General features: G+C 35.9%; 1 protein-coding gene across 1 annotated transcript in view; it reads left to right on the forward strand.

Annotated features, from left to right (window-relative positions):
* The first annotated feature begins 135 nt into the window (after nt 1–135).
* Nucleotides 136–14,168, forward strand: part of LOC121431224 (plexin-A4-like) — a 53,958-nt gene continuing 39,925 nt past the window's right edge. The window contains exons 1-10 of the mRNA XM_041628734.1: nt 136–246; nt 2,539–2,745; nt 4,127–4,267; nt 4,645–4,766; nt 6,088–6,220; nt 6,828–6,981; nt 7,266–7,365; nt 10,994–11,108; nt 11,916–12,053; nt 12,721–12,819. Of these exons, the coding sequence (XP_041484668.1) occupies nt 136–246; nt 2,539–2,745; nt 4,127–4,267; nt 4,645–4,766; nt 6,088–6,220; nt 6,828–6,981; nt 7,266–7,365; nt 10,994–11,108; nt 11,916–12,053; nt 12,721–12,819 (1,320 nt within the window). The remainder of the gene's footprint in view (nt 247–2,538; nt 2,746–4,126; nt 4,268–4,644; nt 4,767–6,087; nt 6,221–6,827; nt 6,982–7,265; nt 7,366–10,993; nt 11,109–11,915; nt 12,054–12,720; nt 12,820–14,168) is intronic.

Consider the following 14,168-nt stretch of genomic DNA (forward strand, 5'->3'; position numbering starts at 1 on the left):
CGTACGCTTCCTCTGATGATCTTCGAAAGCCGTTAAGATCCTGTTTCTATCATGCATGTAGCAAAATCTTGCAATAATCGGAGGGGGTGCTTGGGCGCCGGCGGCTTGGCCTTCGGATTCCCGTCGTGAAAGACGATGGGCGTTGGCTATTGCTATGAGCATTGCTATCTCTTCCTCTATCCCAAGGGAGACAAGCGCCTTTCTGAGCACTTGGTAGACATTTTCCCCGTCTGTAGAGTGAAGTCCGTAAAAAAGTAAATTTGACTTCCTATTATGGATTTCAAGAAGTATGATTTTTTTGTTCTAAGGACTTGATTTTTTGTTGAAGTGAGTCTTCCAATACCGGCATTTTTTTCTTTTCGATGTCCAAGATTCGTTCAGAGTTGAAGTCCACGTTCTCTTTGAGGTCGTTACACCTCTTGTTCATACAGGAAATATCTGCAGCAATGTGGTCCAATTTAGACGATACAGAATTCTTAAAATCTAGAATGCTGACATGCAGATCTGCGAGTGAAGGTTGAGTCTCTATTTCTCCATCCTCAACTTCCGCTGCCACAGAGGCGACGGGTGGTTTTGATTTATAGAAGTAGTGGCTTTACCTTCTTTGGCTTGCGTGCGAGTCATCATGCTTCTTCTTGTTCTACATGTATCTCATGCACGTGTATGAAATATCGTTATAAAAAACAGCTTCCCCGCAATACAAAACAATGCAAAACGACTTTATATCACCAACTCCGACCGAAAATCGTTGAAAACCGGCGACAATCAGTCAACAAAATTCAATTTCAGTCAAATCCAATGGGAGAAATCATATGAAAAAGTAAAATTGGGTGTTGGCTGGAGAGCTCATTTGCTACACGTCCGCTCTCGTCGATGGCATGATGGCACCATACAGCGCCGCCTCCCATCTCCACACACACACACACCCGCACCTAAAATAAGGAAGTGTGGAAAAAGGCCCTGGCAGTAAGCAGCAATTCTCCAAAGTTGTTGCCCGCTCCATATAGGATCCATCATGCTCACCCCCCCCCTGAGCAATAAATACAGACAGAAACATAAAGGAAAATATTGTTTTATTTTTTCAAACAAATTTTCACTTTGGTCTCTATTCAGATTAGCCTGGGTCTTAAGTCAAGATATTATTTCGAACCAGGTAGAAGAGAGCCTGCAAAATGATTGCAATAGTTTTTGCGATTCGATTCGTAGCTTTGGCTCGGCAAAGAACATAGTTTGAACAATTATGGCGCTGTCACACCTTGGCGTTTTAGACAGCGTATGCCCAATGTATGAGGAATTTGGCGAATACGCTGGCGTACGTCGAATACGTTACGGGTAAGATTTGCACACGTTAAGAGTACGCTAAAACACGCTGGTATACGTCGTCATACGGCGAGGTCGTCGAAAAATTTTGTGCAAGCACAAAATTTTTCGACGTATGCCAGCGTATGGCTCATACGTCCCGCATACGCAGGCCATAAGTTGTAGGCAAGTTACGCGATCGTTGAAACACGTTGACACACGCTACTCGTAAGTTACTCATAAGTCGATGTACGTCGAGATAATGTCCAGCGTACTCTAAAACTTACTTCTAACCTATGAGTAATGTGCTTTGAACGTATGTATAACTTTAACTCCAACGTATATTGACGTATAAAGACGTATGAAGACGTGCTCCCGACGACCACAAAACTTACTGAACGTGTTTATAACTTACAGCTACCGTATAATGGCGTATTGACTTTTATAGGAATTGGTATATAAAGGTGGGGTTCACAGGAGGAACTCATGTCTTCTTGATGTCCCAGATCATGGCGTTTTCTTGAAGGAATTCGCACATGAGCTGCTCCTCTTGGACATCAAGACAAAACTGTGTCTTCTTATAGGCTACGACACGTGTTCGTCAGCGATACGCTGCCGCGCGCTGTAAGTTAGGCTATCGTAGGGCATAAGTTGTGTACGCCAGCAATACGCTAAGCATTCGTTGGAATACGTTACTTATAAGTTAACGAATCGTTCGATGTAAGTTACTAATATGTTATGTATACGTCCAACTCGTTATGAATACGCTAAGTATACGCCCAGAGTTGAAACAAAAAAAATCAAAGTTCAGCGTATGCCGACGTTTTAGAGAAATTTTGATACGTCGGGCATACGCTGTCTAAAACGCCAAGGTGTGACACCACCTTTACTAAGTGAGGTAGAAAGGTATGTCATCGCAGAGAATTATCTCTTGTGTTGCCATGAACAATGGATAATCCTTCGCGCTTTAATACACCCGTGTTTAAAATATACATTTCAATGATAAAGCAATGGAAAAAAAACAATTTGAAAAGTGTCTTTTCCATACCCCCAAAAGAACGCAAGTAGTCATGCATTCTTCCTCACTTGATCCTGACAATAGATTAATTTTTGTTTCATACATGTACCTACACATCTATACGACATAAATCGATTATGCTGAATAGATTCACTATTATAGTCTAAGTAGTCTTTTCCTGCCCACCAAACGCATTATGAATTTCTACTTTTACCTGACAGTATCCTGGCACACCCCCGGATTGGTATCAGTGTAAAAGTATATTTCCAGATGGCTACATATTGTACAGGTATGTCAGTGCAACGAATCCCCTTTCTGCCTCACCCACCACTACTATCCCTAATGTGACTTCAACCTCAATTGTGACCACCATAGAAAGACATCACACAGTGGCATTCATAGGAGATACAGAAGGAAGCCTACATAAGGTATGTGCACCAGGGCCCAAAGAGTTACGATTGATCCAATCAATCTCAAGTATATGGAAATACATCAATGTCATTTTATTTTATTTAGGAAATTTGCTCAATTTCCTTTGAAAACAAAGAAAAGCATACTGAATTGTCAAGAAAACAGTGAATGCAGTAGCGTACCTAGGATTTTCAACAGGGGGGGGGGGGGGCAAAATCGTCCGCCAAAAAATTGACAAGCAAAAAAAAAAGCTCTTCAACTTCTCTCGTCAGTCCCTCGCATGGGCCGTGACTCGTCAGGGGGGGGGGCAGTCTACCCCCGTAGGTACGCTAGTGAGTGAATGTATGAATATGCCTCACTTCTAAAAAAATATTTTTAACAAACGTGTATTTTAGATGTTTACATTATTGGCTTTCCATAGTTACGGTTGATCGGATCAATCATAACTCTTCGTAAAACAGGGCCCAGGACTACCTCCCTGACCCCTTTCACACACATCCAAACACTTTGCACACACACAAGCTGCACACCCATTAAGCCCATTTTTGGGGTCTATTTTAGGAAAAGTCTGATGAATATTTTAGGGAACGAAATATTGTATATGCAAACGATCACATTCCCTATTGCGAATTTTTAACAGAAGAAAATACAGAAAGATTTTGCTTGAAAAAAAATATCCTCACGTTTATATACAATGATGAATATGCGGGGTTATTATTAACATTATTTTCACAAATTGAATAATTGTGCAATATTTGATTTTAGTTTTTTTTAAATCTGACTAGTGTCACCAATATTGATGATGATATTTCTTGAGGAATGGGCTAAGACGATTGATTTTATATGAATGCTTTATGAGATTTTCGAGAAGTTCGTCATTTTCTGCTTATCCCTTGCTCTTGAGTTGGCTTGAAAAGGACATTTAAAAAATTAAAACTGTTCAATTGAAGTGTTTTTTTATCTCAAATCTACCAGCACCGCGTCATCTTAAAAAAACAAAATAATTCTCTAAAATAAATTATCTAACCATAGAGCTATAACTCTATGATCTAACGTTTCATCAAACAATTCTGCAATAGCTCTATGATCAAACGTTTTAACCACAAATTCGTTCAGCGTCTCCTGTAAATGATCTTTATTGCAACAACAAGACAGACAGATAATGCGTTAAAACGGTTTCAAAATATCACGTGGAAGTAGTTGTGAAGCCTCTTATCCATGAATAAACTAGAGCCATCGACACATCTCGATTATGCGGTCGTCTTTTTTCCTCTTAATTTTGCCGTTATCAAGATGTTATATAAATCGTTAATTGTTGGAAAGACGTATTTCAACGTAGGCCTAATATATTCGATACGTTAAAATGCTGATTATCACTTGCTGTGTTCGTCAAAATAGATTAACATAGTGAACAGTTCTTTCGGGTACGTGTATGAAGATGTCTCTCTTGGAGGTGGATCTGTCTTGCAAGAGATGTTCCTTGATGAATCAAAAGAGCAACTAACACTTGCCACAAGTTCAGACCAAAACTCGACTCAGGTGAGAATTTTCTTGTACAAACTTTATTTGAAATAATGGGAGTTTATGGAAATGTATGGAAATAAGCATTTAATAACCAAATAGTACACGTGTGAGAATTTAAATCCAGCATTTTAGTGCACTTGGTAAAATTTAATTAAATAAACTAGGAAAAGCAATAAAATAAATTTTAGCTCTGGCATCACACGAAAGTGGTAATCTCTGTTTCCAAGAGCTTTGAGAAGATTTTCTTGTGTGTGTGTGATATGGAGACGGACACCGCGTGTTATCAACATGAAACGGACTTACGTTTACTATTAAGAGTTCAAAAATAAGTCTTTATTGTAATTATAAAAAAAAGAATCCCGGTACAATATTTGTTCCCCTCTTTTGTGAAGAATCGGGTTGTTACAATCGATTTAGTCAACTGTGGACAGTACCAGACGTGCGAGGAGTGCATTGGTGAGGATGGTGGAAATGATGGAGATCCTTACTGTGGATGGTGTACTTTAGAGGCAAGGTAAGTTTGCAGTATATTTATTTTCTCCCCCTCCCCATATGTTAATCGGTGAACTTTAGTAAAATGCTAATCACCTTTTATTTTTTTAGTATCTCTTTTTATTGTATGTTCTGATTTACATCGTCACATGGAGAGAATTTTTCAAATTTCTTTAAAATTTGATTTTCTTTTTAGCAGGGAAATTGTACAAGAAGCTAAATCAATTAATTCATTAAAAAGTTCATTGACATCAAAAGTTCATGCAAACATCATAAGTTGAATTCTGCTAAACAAATGACTTCAGTGAAAGCAACTTTTCCTTTCCAGATATTGTTCAAAATCAAATTTTCTTTCACATACAAGTGACCAATATTGTTCAACATTTTGGCCTAAGAACCTTTTATCCACTAAATAGTTGTATAACCTTTTAGAAAGGTTAACAGATTGAAGTTTATCTTGTCTTATATTTTAAACAGGATCAAGGTCATTTAATTGGAAATAGCTTGAAGTTAAATATTTTGAGCGTTGTTTATTTTCAACAAAATGATTTTAATTTTTGAGGTATACAACTCCAGAATAATTTTCGATTCACATAAATAGTTTTTTTTGTTTAACTTTGCATGAATACACAAAATATCCAATAACCCATCGTTGATAACTATATCTCCAATATTAAGAATGTCTAAGCATGCCCATTGCTTCCAAAACAAACACCTAGTTCTTAAAGAGAATCTTTATTACCAGATAACAACTGCTGCCTGACATCTTCACCAGTGTTAAATGCAATAATCAAATAAATTGTATTTGGAAGTATTTTTTGCCTTAAAAGGTAAATATCGGCATTTCCATAATAATACTTTTGTTTTTGTTTTACGTCTTAATTCCAAGTTTTTTCGTAAGCATCAATCATATTTTTATTAAAATACACCAGATGGAGTCTTTTGAAGTACACTTTTCCAATCGATTTTTTGAAAAAAAAATTCTATTAACATTTCCTAAACTAAAACCTGAACTTTTCGAAGTATTTAATGATGGTCCAGCAACATTACAAAGCCTTTAGACCCATTCCATTACATTTTTTAAGACAGTCCATCTACTGTGCTGTGCTGTCATTAGCAAAGTATTACTGTAAACTATTAGCATCGGAATATAAAGCTTTTTAAAACTATTAAAAAAAATTACATTTTTTCAAGGGCTCTGTAAAAAAAATATACAATAGCTTAATCAAGGGATTTTTTTTTAGGTCGGTAAGTAAAATAGTCCCCAACATTTCATGGGTTTTTTTTACGTATACTTCATATAATTCCTAATTCACTTTCACCTATATCCTTTCCACCGAAAGGTGTACCCGATACGAAGAATGTCCTTCCCCTGATGAATCTACCCGGTGGCTGTCTTATAATGCCATCCAATGTGTATCCATCTCAGATGTCCAGCCTGATAATAGACTACCATATCAAATTACAGAACAAGAGGTATGTGGTGTTCCTAGACATAAATTTTTTTGGAGTAGAATGTTCTTGGGTGATCTCAAGTTCAGCCACGGTCTTACAGTTTCCTAGTGAGGGTTATGACACATTTTTTAACCAAATGTTTCTGTATAATTTAATGGAAACTCACAGTAATCCAGCCAGATTTTACATCTAAAATGACTTGAAAGAAAGGCCCGAGATAATCGTGAAAATACTGTTGAATTACTAAAATACTTAAATGAACCATAAACGTTAAGGTGGAAAGACACACGGCATGTTAACAGAAATCTTGGAAACTTGGAAGCTATCCAATGGGAACGAACTCAGTGCACTAAATACACCTTGTTCAACTTGTAAGACGAGTTACTAACATCTGGGCCTACTGATTATTGGCCTTATAAATGTGTTCAATAAAACAAAATAATAATGAATAATTTATTGTATTCAATAAAAATGTATGCCTAAGTTTAATAATGAAACATTGAAAAGTTCGCTCTTACAACAAAATCGAAAGATATTTTTATTTCGTCATCAACATGTAACAAGAGGCCATTCAGTTATCTAAAACAATTTGCTATCAAAAATTAAAATTTCTCTTTACCTACTCTAGATCACCATTACTGTACAGCAGCTTCCAACCCTGAAAGACAACCACCAATACCAGTGTGCCTTCGACTCTTACCTGATCGATGCTGTTACAACGTCTGATACAGTAGTGTGTACAAGTCCTCCTGTGGACGAATTGCCCACAATCCCTGAAGAAGGTGAGGCGAAATGTTTTAGTCTCATCGAGGCTCTTATGGCTTTACCATTATTACATATCGAAAACTCGAAAACCTCAGTCTTTTTCCCCAGATTAATGACTGTAATTTTAACTAAACATTTGTATTTTAAGCATCTAAAAATCACCCATTCTGTTGCAACTTACGAATGAGGGTCCATTGGCAATATACTGGAAAAGATCCTTTTCATTAACCAGGTCATTAACGTCCCTTGGAAGATATTTTTTATTCTCTTTGTTTTGTTTTTATTCTGTTTCAACCACTAGATGACCATAAGAATTTGACTCTTTCCATTTTCTCAACGGAGACCACAGTTTACTTCATAAGCACGGATTTTATCCTCTTTGACTGCACCCACCATAAATCGTATGTAACAAATTTCACTGCTTGGATATCTTAACACAGCGCTTTATGATATGTATAGTCATGATAGTGTTGTTGTTTTTCCTCTATGTGATAAGTTTTGCCATGCCCCATGTGCTTAGATAAATTTCAGGAGCATCTTGGAAATACGTACTAATAAGTTATGGCATCTATCGTGTATTTACTTAAAGAATCTGCCACTTCGTTACGAATAAGAACTTACAAGTAACTCACTTAATTTGCAGTAAAAAAGGGTGTTACACTGGCCCTATGGTTCACATTTCTCTGAGCTCATTCTTGCTAATAATCATACGTAATCATGGTAATAATAACACATTCCACAGGCTACGTATTATGTTTGATTTAATAAAAAGAAAATGTAGTCGCGATTTTATTTTTTAAAGAAGTTGTGCAGGGGAAGTTGTCAAGCAAGACACATTCACCATACAGATAATCATACTATTTTCTTTCGGAGGAATATTTAGCTTTACATGTATAAGTCGCTCCCATATTGACTCAACTGATCTCGAGACAAGTCTCTATTATATTTATACACACGTCTTTTGATCAAATTTGTTTTTATTGTTGACTTAAATACAAACTGTAATGAGTTTCAGATCTCTCTACAGCCAAAGAAAAAGAAAATGTAACACGGTGCGGACTTTAACATCAATTGATGAACGAGTAAATGTGTCAGATCATAAATTGGTATCAGGCCCCTCAGCATTTTTCCAACGCTTTTGTAGGATTGTTATTCTGTGAGACTCTTGCCAGTCCAAGCTTCGAAGAATATCTTAACTATTGAACGTATATTTATTACCATATCCAGGCCTGATCATATCTGGCATAATGCTTCTAATGCTTAAACAGACGTCAAATCGGAACACCCTCATGCACACCCACCCAGATCCACATTATTTTTATTAGTATTTCATTCTTGCACTTACAATGGCTCTCCTAATTACGTTATGATTACTTTTGACTAAAACTTGTCTTATCCAAAATTTATCGGTCAGTCAGTGGTAATATCATTTTGTTTGATGTATAATAATATCAAACCAAAGTTTATCTCTGATCATAATCTATGAATATGGGAATTTTCTAAATCTGCATTGGCGGATCCAGTGGCTTGAAGGGCCGCCCCTTCCCTTTCCATTGGTGGAGCAAATAACAGGCGGAGAAAAAAGAAGGGAAAGAAAGGAGGAAAAAGTAGAAGAAAAATAAGAGGAAGGAGACGAGTGAATAAAATAAGTTGAGGGAAAGACTTGAAAAATATTTTTTTAATCTTTCATTTAACTATACAATTTTTGCTCAAAAGGCAGTCAATATATACAATATATTTCAGCACGAAAATCGAACTTTCATTTGTTTGATTTAATTGATTTTTTGTTTTAGGTGCTCGGTAAAAATGTCTTATGGTCAGAATATAAACATTTTTAATTTGCGCTTTGCGCTGGAATTCAATTCAATCAATTCAATTCATTATTTATCGACAAGTTTCATCTCACGCCTAGGAAGAGGAATAGAAAGATGGTCATCAAATCCCTAGCATGTCCCCGTCCTAGGTCAAAATAACAATTTAAAAATATCAGCTCGCGCTCCGCGCTCGCATACTTCATTAAGTACGATCCACATCCGCCCCATTATAATAAAAAATAATAAAATAATTCTTTAATTGATTCTGTTTCTGATTGGAACATCAAATATTTTCAGCTCGCGCCTTGCGTTCACTCTTTTGATTTTCATGATAAAACAAAATAATTTAGAATGGCCATAAAGTAGGTCTAAATTAAAAAAAAAATACGCGCAGACATGTTTACTGAGATACGTACGTAGCTTGTTCTTTATTTAAAAGGTGCTTCAATAATACACATTCAGATCAGAATATAAAAAAAATCTGCTGGGGCTTTGCACTCGCATTATTAATGTAGGTAGATAACTATCCTTTTCATGATTTACAAAACATAAATAAAGTGTCCTTCTTTTTTACGTCTGAAATCTCGTTTTGTCTTATTTTCAGCTCACACTTCATGCTCGCATCAATTATGTTCTTCATGATTTAAAAAAAGTGCTCAGAATGTCCATATATTCTAGGTCGAAATGTCAAATATTTTCAGCTTGCGCCTCGTGCTCGCATTATTGAATTGTTGAAACATGTATCCTATTCATGGCTAACAACAAACAGTTAGCAGGTCCCTTTTCGATCAGGCCAGAACCTATATTAAGAATTTATGCTTGCGTTTCGCGCTCACAGTAATTATGTAGTTACATACGTATCTTGATCAGGATTACAAACATTGGCTTGAAAGTTAAATTTTCAGGATCATAACAGCAAATGTAATTTTTTAAATATACAGTGCGTATCACAAAAGGTTTACACTTTGAAAGTCCTGGGAATTAAAAAGTTTAAAACATGCGGGTATTTTTTTCACATAAAATTATAATCTTGGGTTTGGGTATCATCTATCTAATGAAAGTAAAAGTTTTGACAGAATGTTACACTTGAGTGAGCACTGTCCATTTTTGTAAAGCTTGCAGAAATCCCTTTGCGCAGAAATGCTCGTTTTCACGCTGTGTCAGGGGAAAGGGCGAAATCAAACTTACCCTGCGAAACATTTCCCTTGCACTTTTAGTCAATTAAAATAAAACGGATACATTCAAGCATTTTGTAACAATGTTGCCACCCGAATTGAAATGTCAACACTTAGTAAGCACAACTTCATCTTTTTTGCCAGCTTAATCTGGGGACATAACTAAATCTGAACAAAAGTTTATATCAGACATCTCCAGCATGTTTTCACTATCACATTTAAAGTGGGTTTACATTTTATTTTTCATTTAATACTTGTTTCTCCACTCTTTCGAAGCTTGACAATGATTAACAAAATGAAAATCAAGCCTAAGCCATGTAAATTACAGCTCAGTGCAAAGCAAAAATCGTTACGATGGCCTCGGTTTGTGTGTGAGTGGGATGGGGCGCAATGCACTTTTCAAAGTGTTTCGGACCAGAAAGCAAGTTTAAAAAGGTAAATGATATCTACAAATCAATTTTACTAGCTAAATTCTATGTTTTTTCATGATTAAGGTATACTTTTATTCGCATAACTACTTCAAAGTTCTGCGCAAATCATTTTTCACTAACTTTTCAAAAATAAGTGGTGGTTACTCAAGCGGAAATATTTTTCGGCAGTTATATCGTCATTTGCTTAAATATATCTGTACCAATGTTAAAATTTTAGAAAAATCTTCAGGATGTCACAAATGTATCATTTTACAGGATTTTTTTAAATGTAAATTTTTTTGATACGCACTATATATCGCGCTTTGCTTTCGCACTATTTAAATGGGGCTTATGAGATTATTACATATTCATGTTGTTCTATAAGAATACAAGTAATAAGTGACTGTTAGGACTACCCCTTCAAAGCAATAAACAAAAATCAAATTTGAGCGGCTGATAGGCGAAATGTGGGTGAAAAAAAATTATGGTCCCCACCCCCTATAGGCGAAAGCTGGATCCACCACTGGAGCTTGACCGGTATAAAATAAGTAAAATGCCTTTCGAAAAAAAGTCAATTTCACTGTAGTCATGGTAGTACTAAAAGGAATATAACTGAGTTTTCTTTTTCAGTTGTTCGTCTTGTGTCTCAAGTGCATGGCCATGTGACTGGTGTGTTTATGATAACATGTGTACGCATGAGAGCAGCTCATGCCAGGAAGGTGAAATAGTGGTGATTGGAGAAAATGTAAGCATTTTATCCGTGAAAAAATAGGCTTACCTTGTAGCATTTTACCTTTGTCTCCGAGATACCTGGTATTTAGTTTTTGGATCAAAAGCGATTCAAGGCAATACTTTAGCAGGTCGCTGAATGAAATTCGATGTTGATATATTGTAAAAATGATATTGCTTAATCCTAATCCGTCCTAAACTTAATCTTCATTGTTAATGATAATTTTAGTAGTTTTAATTAATCAAAACTGCCTTAAGATTATCTCTTGATTGTTGGTTTTATTCAAGTTACTTCAGGCAAATCGATATTAAAACTTTGAACGTAGATGTACCCTATTTGATTCATGCTTTTCAGCATTGTAATAGTATCATGTTTAACAAATTTGATACATTAGTAACCTCATTATGATTTTATTGGCATAACTGATTATCATCTTCATTTTTTTTTATTGATCATCATTGTATCATAGTTCGTTATGATAATTATTTCTTCTATGTTTGCTTTGCTGCTGTCATTAGTAATACTATCCGTTTATAATCATAATACGATACTTGGCTACTGCTAGTACTACTATCAAAACATGTATTATTATAATTTAGTGATTATGTCTCATCATGGATATTATCGTTACCAATATTACCCTTATTATTTAGCATTTTATATTTGAAATCATATAGAGCTCTCCATTTGAATGTGGTTAAGAAATGTCATAAGAAACATATAACTGATTGAAAAAATTTAAAGCTCTCCATTTAGACATTGGTTTAGAAATGTCATTAAAAACACATAACTGATTATACCCGTTGAATTTCCTACATTTAGAATCCCGTAGGCTCTGGAGACAAAGGACAGATTTACTGTCCTCAGCTGGTTGGTACATCAGAAACCTTCTTCATACCAGTGAATATTCCTTCTAGTTTCTCATTTGTGGCAAGAAATATTCCTACAGATCAAACAAAGGTACTGATGTGATGTAATGACAGTTGTAACCTGAACGTTTATATTAACACTTAAACTACATTCACGACATTTGGCCCACTGTCACTCATTGCAATACATTTTAAAAAAAAGCGAAACGGATGGAAAAGGGCCGAGCAGTGATTAGACAGCGTTTTTCACCCTTGTCACTTTTCAGCCGGTTAATTTCATTATTTACCCTTTCCGTCCTTTCAGTTTTTAGAGTGCATCTTACCATACCCCCATTATGATTATTACTGCTACAAGGCGAAAGCCTACTGCCGTTTCTGCTGCTGCTGTTACAACTATAGTACTCTTACTTGGCTAGACTACTAATAGACACTTCTACTGCAGTTAATATTGCTGGTGCGGCTGTTGTTGCTGCACTTAGTTTCTCTGAATGTTAGGATTAATTCGACTGAATAGCCACAAACGATTCTACAAACAGGATTGTATACCTATTGCTCTACTGACACGGCTAGACTAATTATCCTGCAGATTTTAAATCACAGTGATTGAATATTACCATAATCAATTTATTATACGTATCATTGTTATCATTAAGTATTGAACGCAGCAAACCTTTGCTCTTGATAAGAATCAAATCGTTATAATACTGTTGATGACAAAATATGTATTTGATTATCTTTTTTTCATTCAATGTGCACAGATCCAGTCATTCGATTGCATTCTTCTTATTGATGGAGATGAGACACGAGTAGAAACTGCATTCGTCAATGAAAGTTATGTTCTGTGTGGGGCTAAAGGGGTAAACATTACCAATTTACAGTATTCAAGTCATATCATGTAGCGTCATTATCCTGCGAAATACATATATTTTATAATTTACTAACTAAAAGTATTAAATTACTTTCTAAATATTTATGCCGATGTACATAAACATTTTTTTAATATCTACAGCGCACATTCCATGCTTCACATACTAAATTTAATATGTACTTTTCATCAGAAACAATCTTTTCCATATCTTGACCAATTCAAATCACAGAATCGCTCAGTAAACCGCATCCTTGTCGAACTTTTCCCATGCGAACATTGAAACTCCCGTATACATTATGTCTTAGCTTTACTTTATCGATATTATCTCGCCCACTTCCCCTCCCGATTAGCACATCTCTTTAATACAAGAGTGAGGTTGGTACAGGGACACGAAGTACGTTTGACCTGAATTCCATACAGTTATTAACAATTAATAGCTCCGTGTCATTACCAATGACAGTTAATAGCATTTATATGGAAAGTTCAGGAAAGTTCAATGGGGGAGGCTTATTTAGACCAAGCAGAATGCGCTAACAAGAAAATAGATTACGTACGAGAATTTTCCTACACATCCATCTTCCAACCCTCTTGGGAAGCAAATACTAATTATTCAAATAGATGAAGTATACTCTATCAGTGCTTCTCAGCCTTTTTTTTACTCGAGGATCACTTTGACTCTCCGATTTTTTTCGAGGCCCACCTACTAAGCTTAATTAAGAAAAGGATATGACTACTTGTCTCGACTCTAAGATTATCTCGACAATAATATTATAAAGAGCATTATGATCTTCTGCTGCAGTGGCGTAATGAGCAAAAAAATGAGGGGGCTTGATATGGAGTATTATTGCGCAGTTATGATAAATAAATCCAAATTGAATATATTCAGGGTCATATTTTCTTACAGTTGCCTTCTGAAACTTTTCAACAGTAGATTTGTTTCCCGTCCTCATCTTTTCACTCTAAAACACAGTCCATTTTGATGAAAGTATATGTTTTGAAGCACATTCGAATCAATCAGTTTGAGAAATAAATGCATTTGCAAAGGTCCGGTGAATGGGCGATAATTAACTACATACCCAGTATGCATACATGAGGCCCGAGGTTCACATCAAAGTTAGATCGAAACCATCACACAATGTGTATGTACATCACAACATGCTACCTATAGGCGTGTGTGAACTCCTGCTATAGTGTAGTGTAACTAGCTCCCTAGCTTATTGAAAATGTGTCCAGTGTGTGCACGCACTGCCTCTGTGTTGCTTGGTACCGTTTTTGGTACACCAACGCACCGAATGCACGCATATGATCCACTGCATGCACACGTACACGATCGCCTAT

The sequence above is a fragment of the Lytechinus variegatus genome, chromosome 17 (assembly GCF_018143015.1).
Source record: "Lytechinus variegatus isolate NC3 chromosome 17, Lvar_3.0, whole genome shotgun sequence".
In the NCBI taxonomy this organism is placed as follows: Eukaryota; Metazoa; Echinodermata; class Echinoidea; order Temnopleuroida; family Toxopneustidae; genus Lytechinus; species Lytechinus variegatus.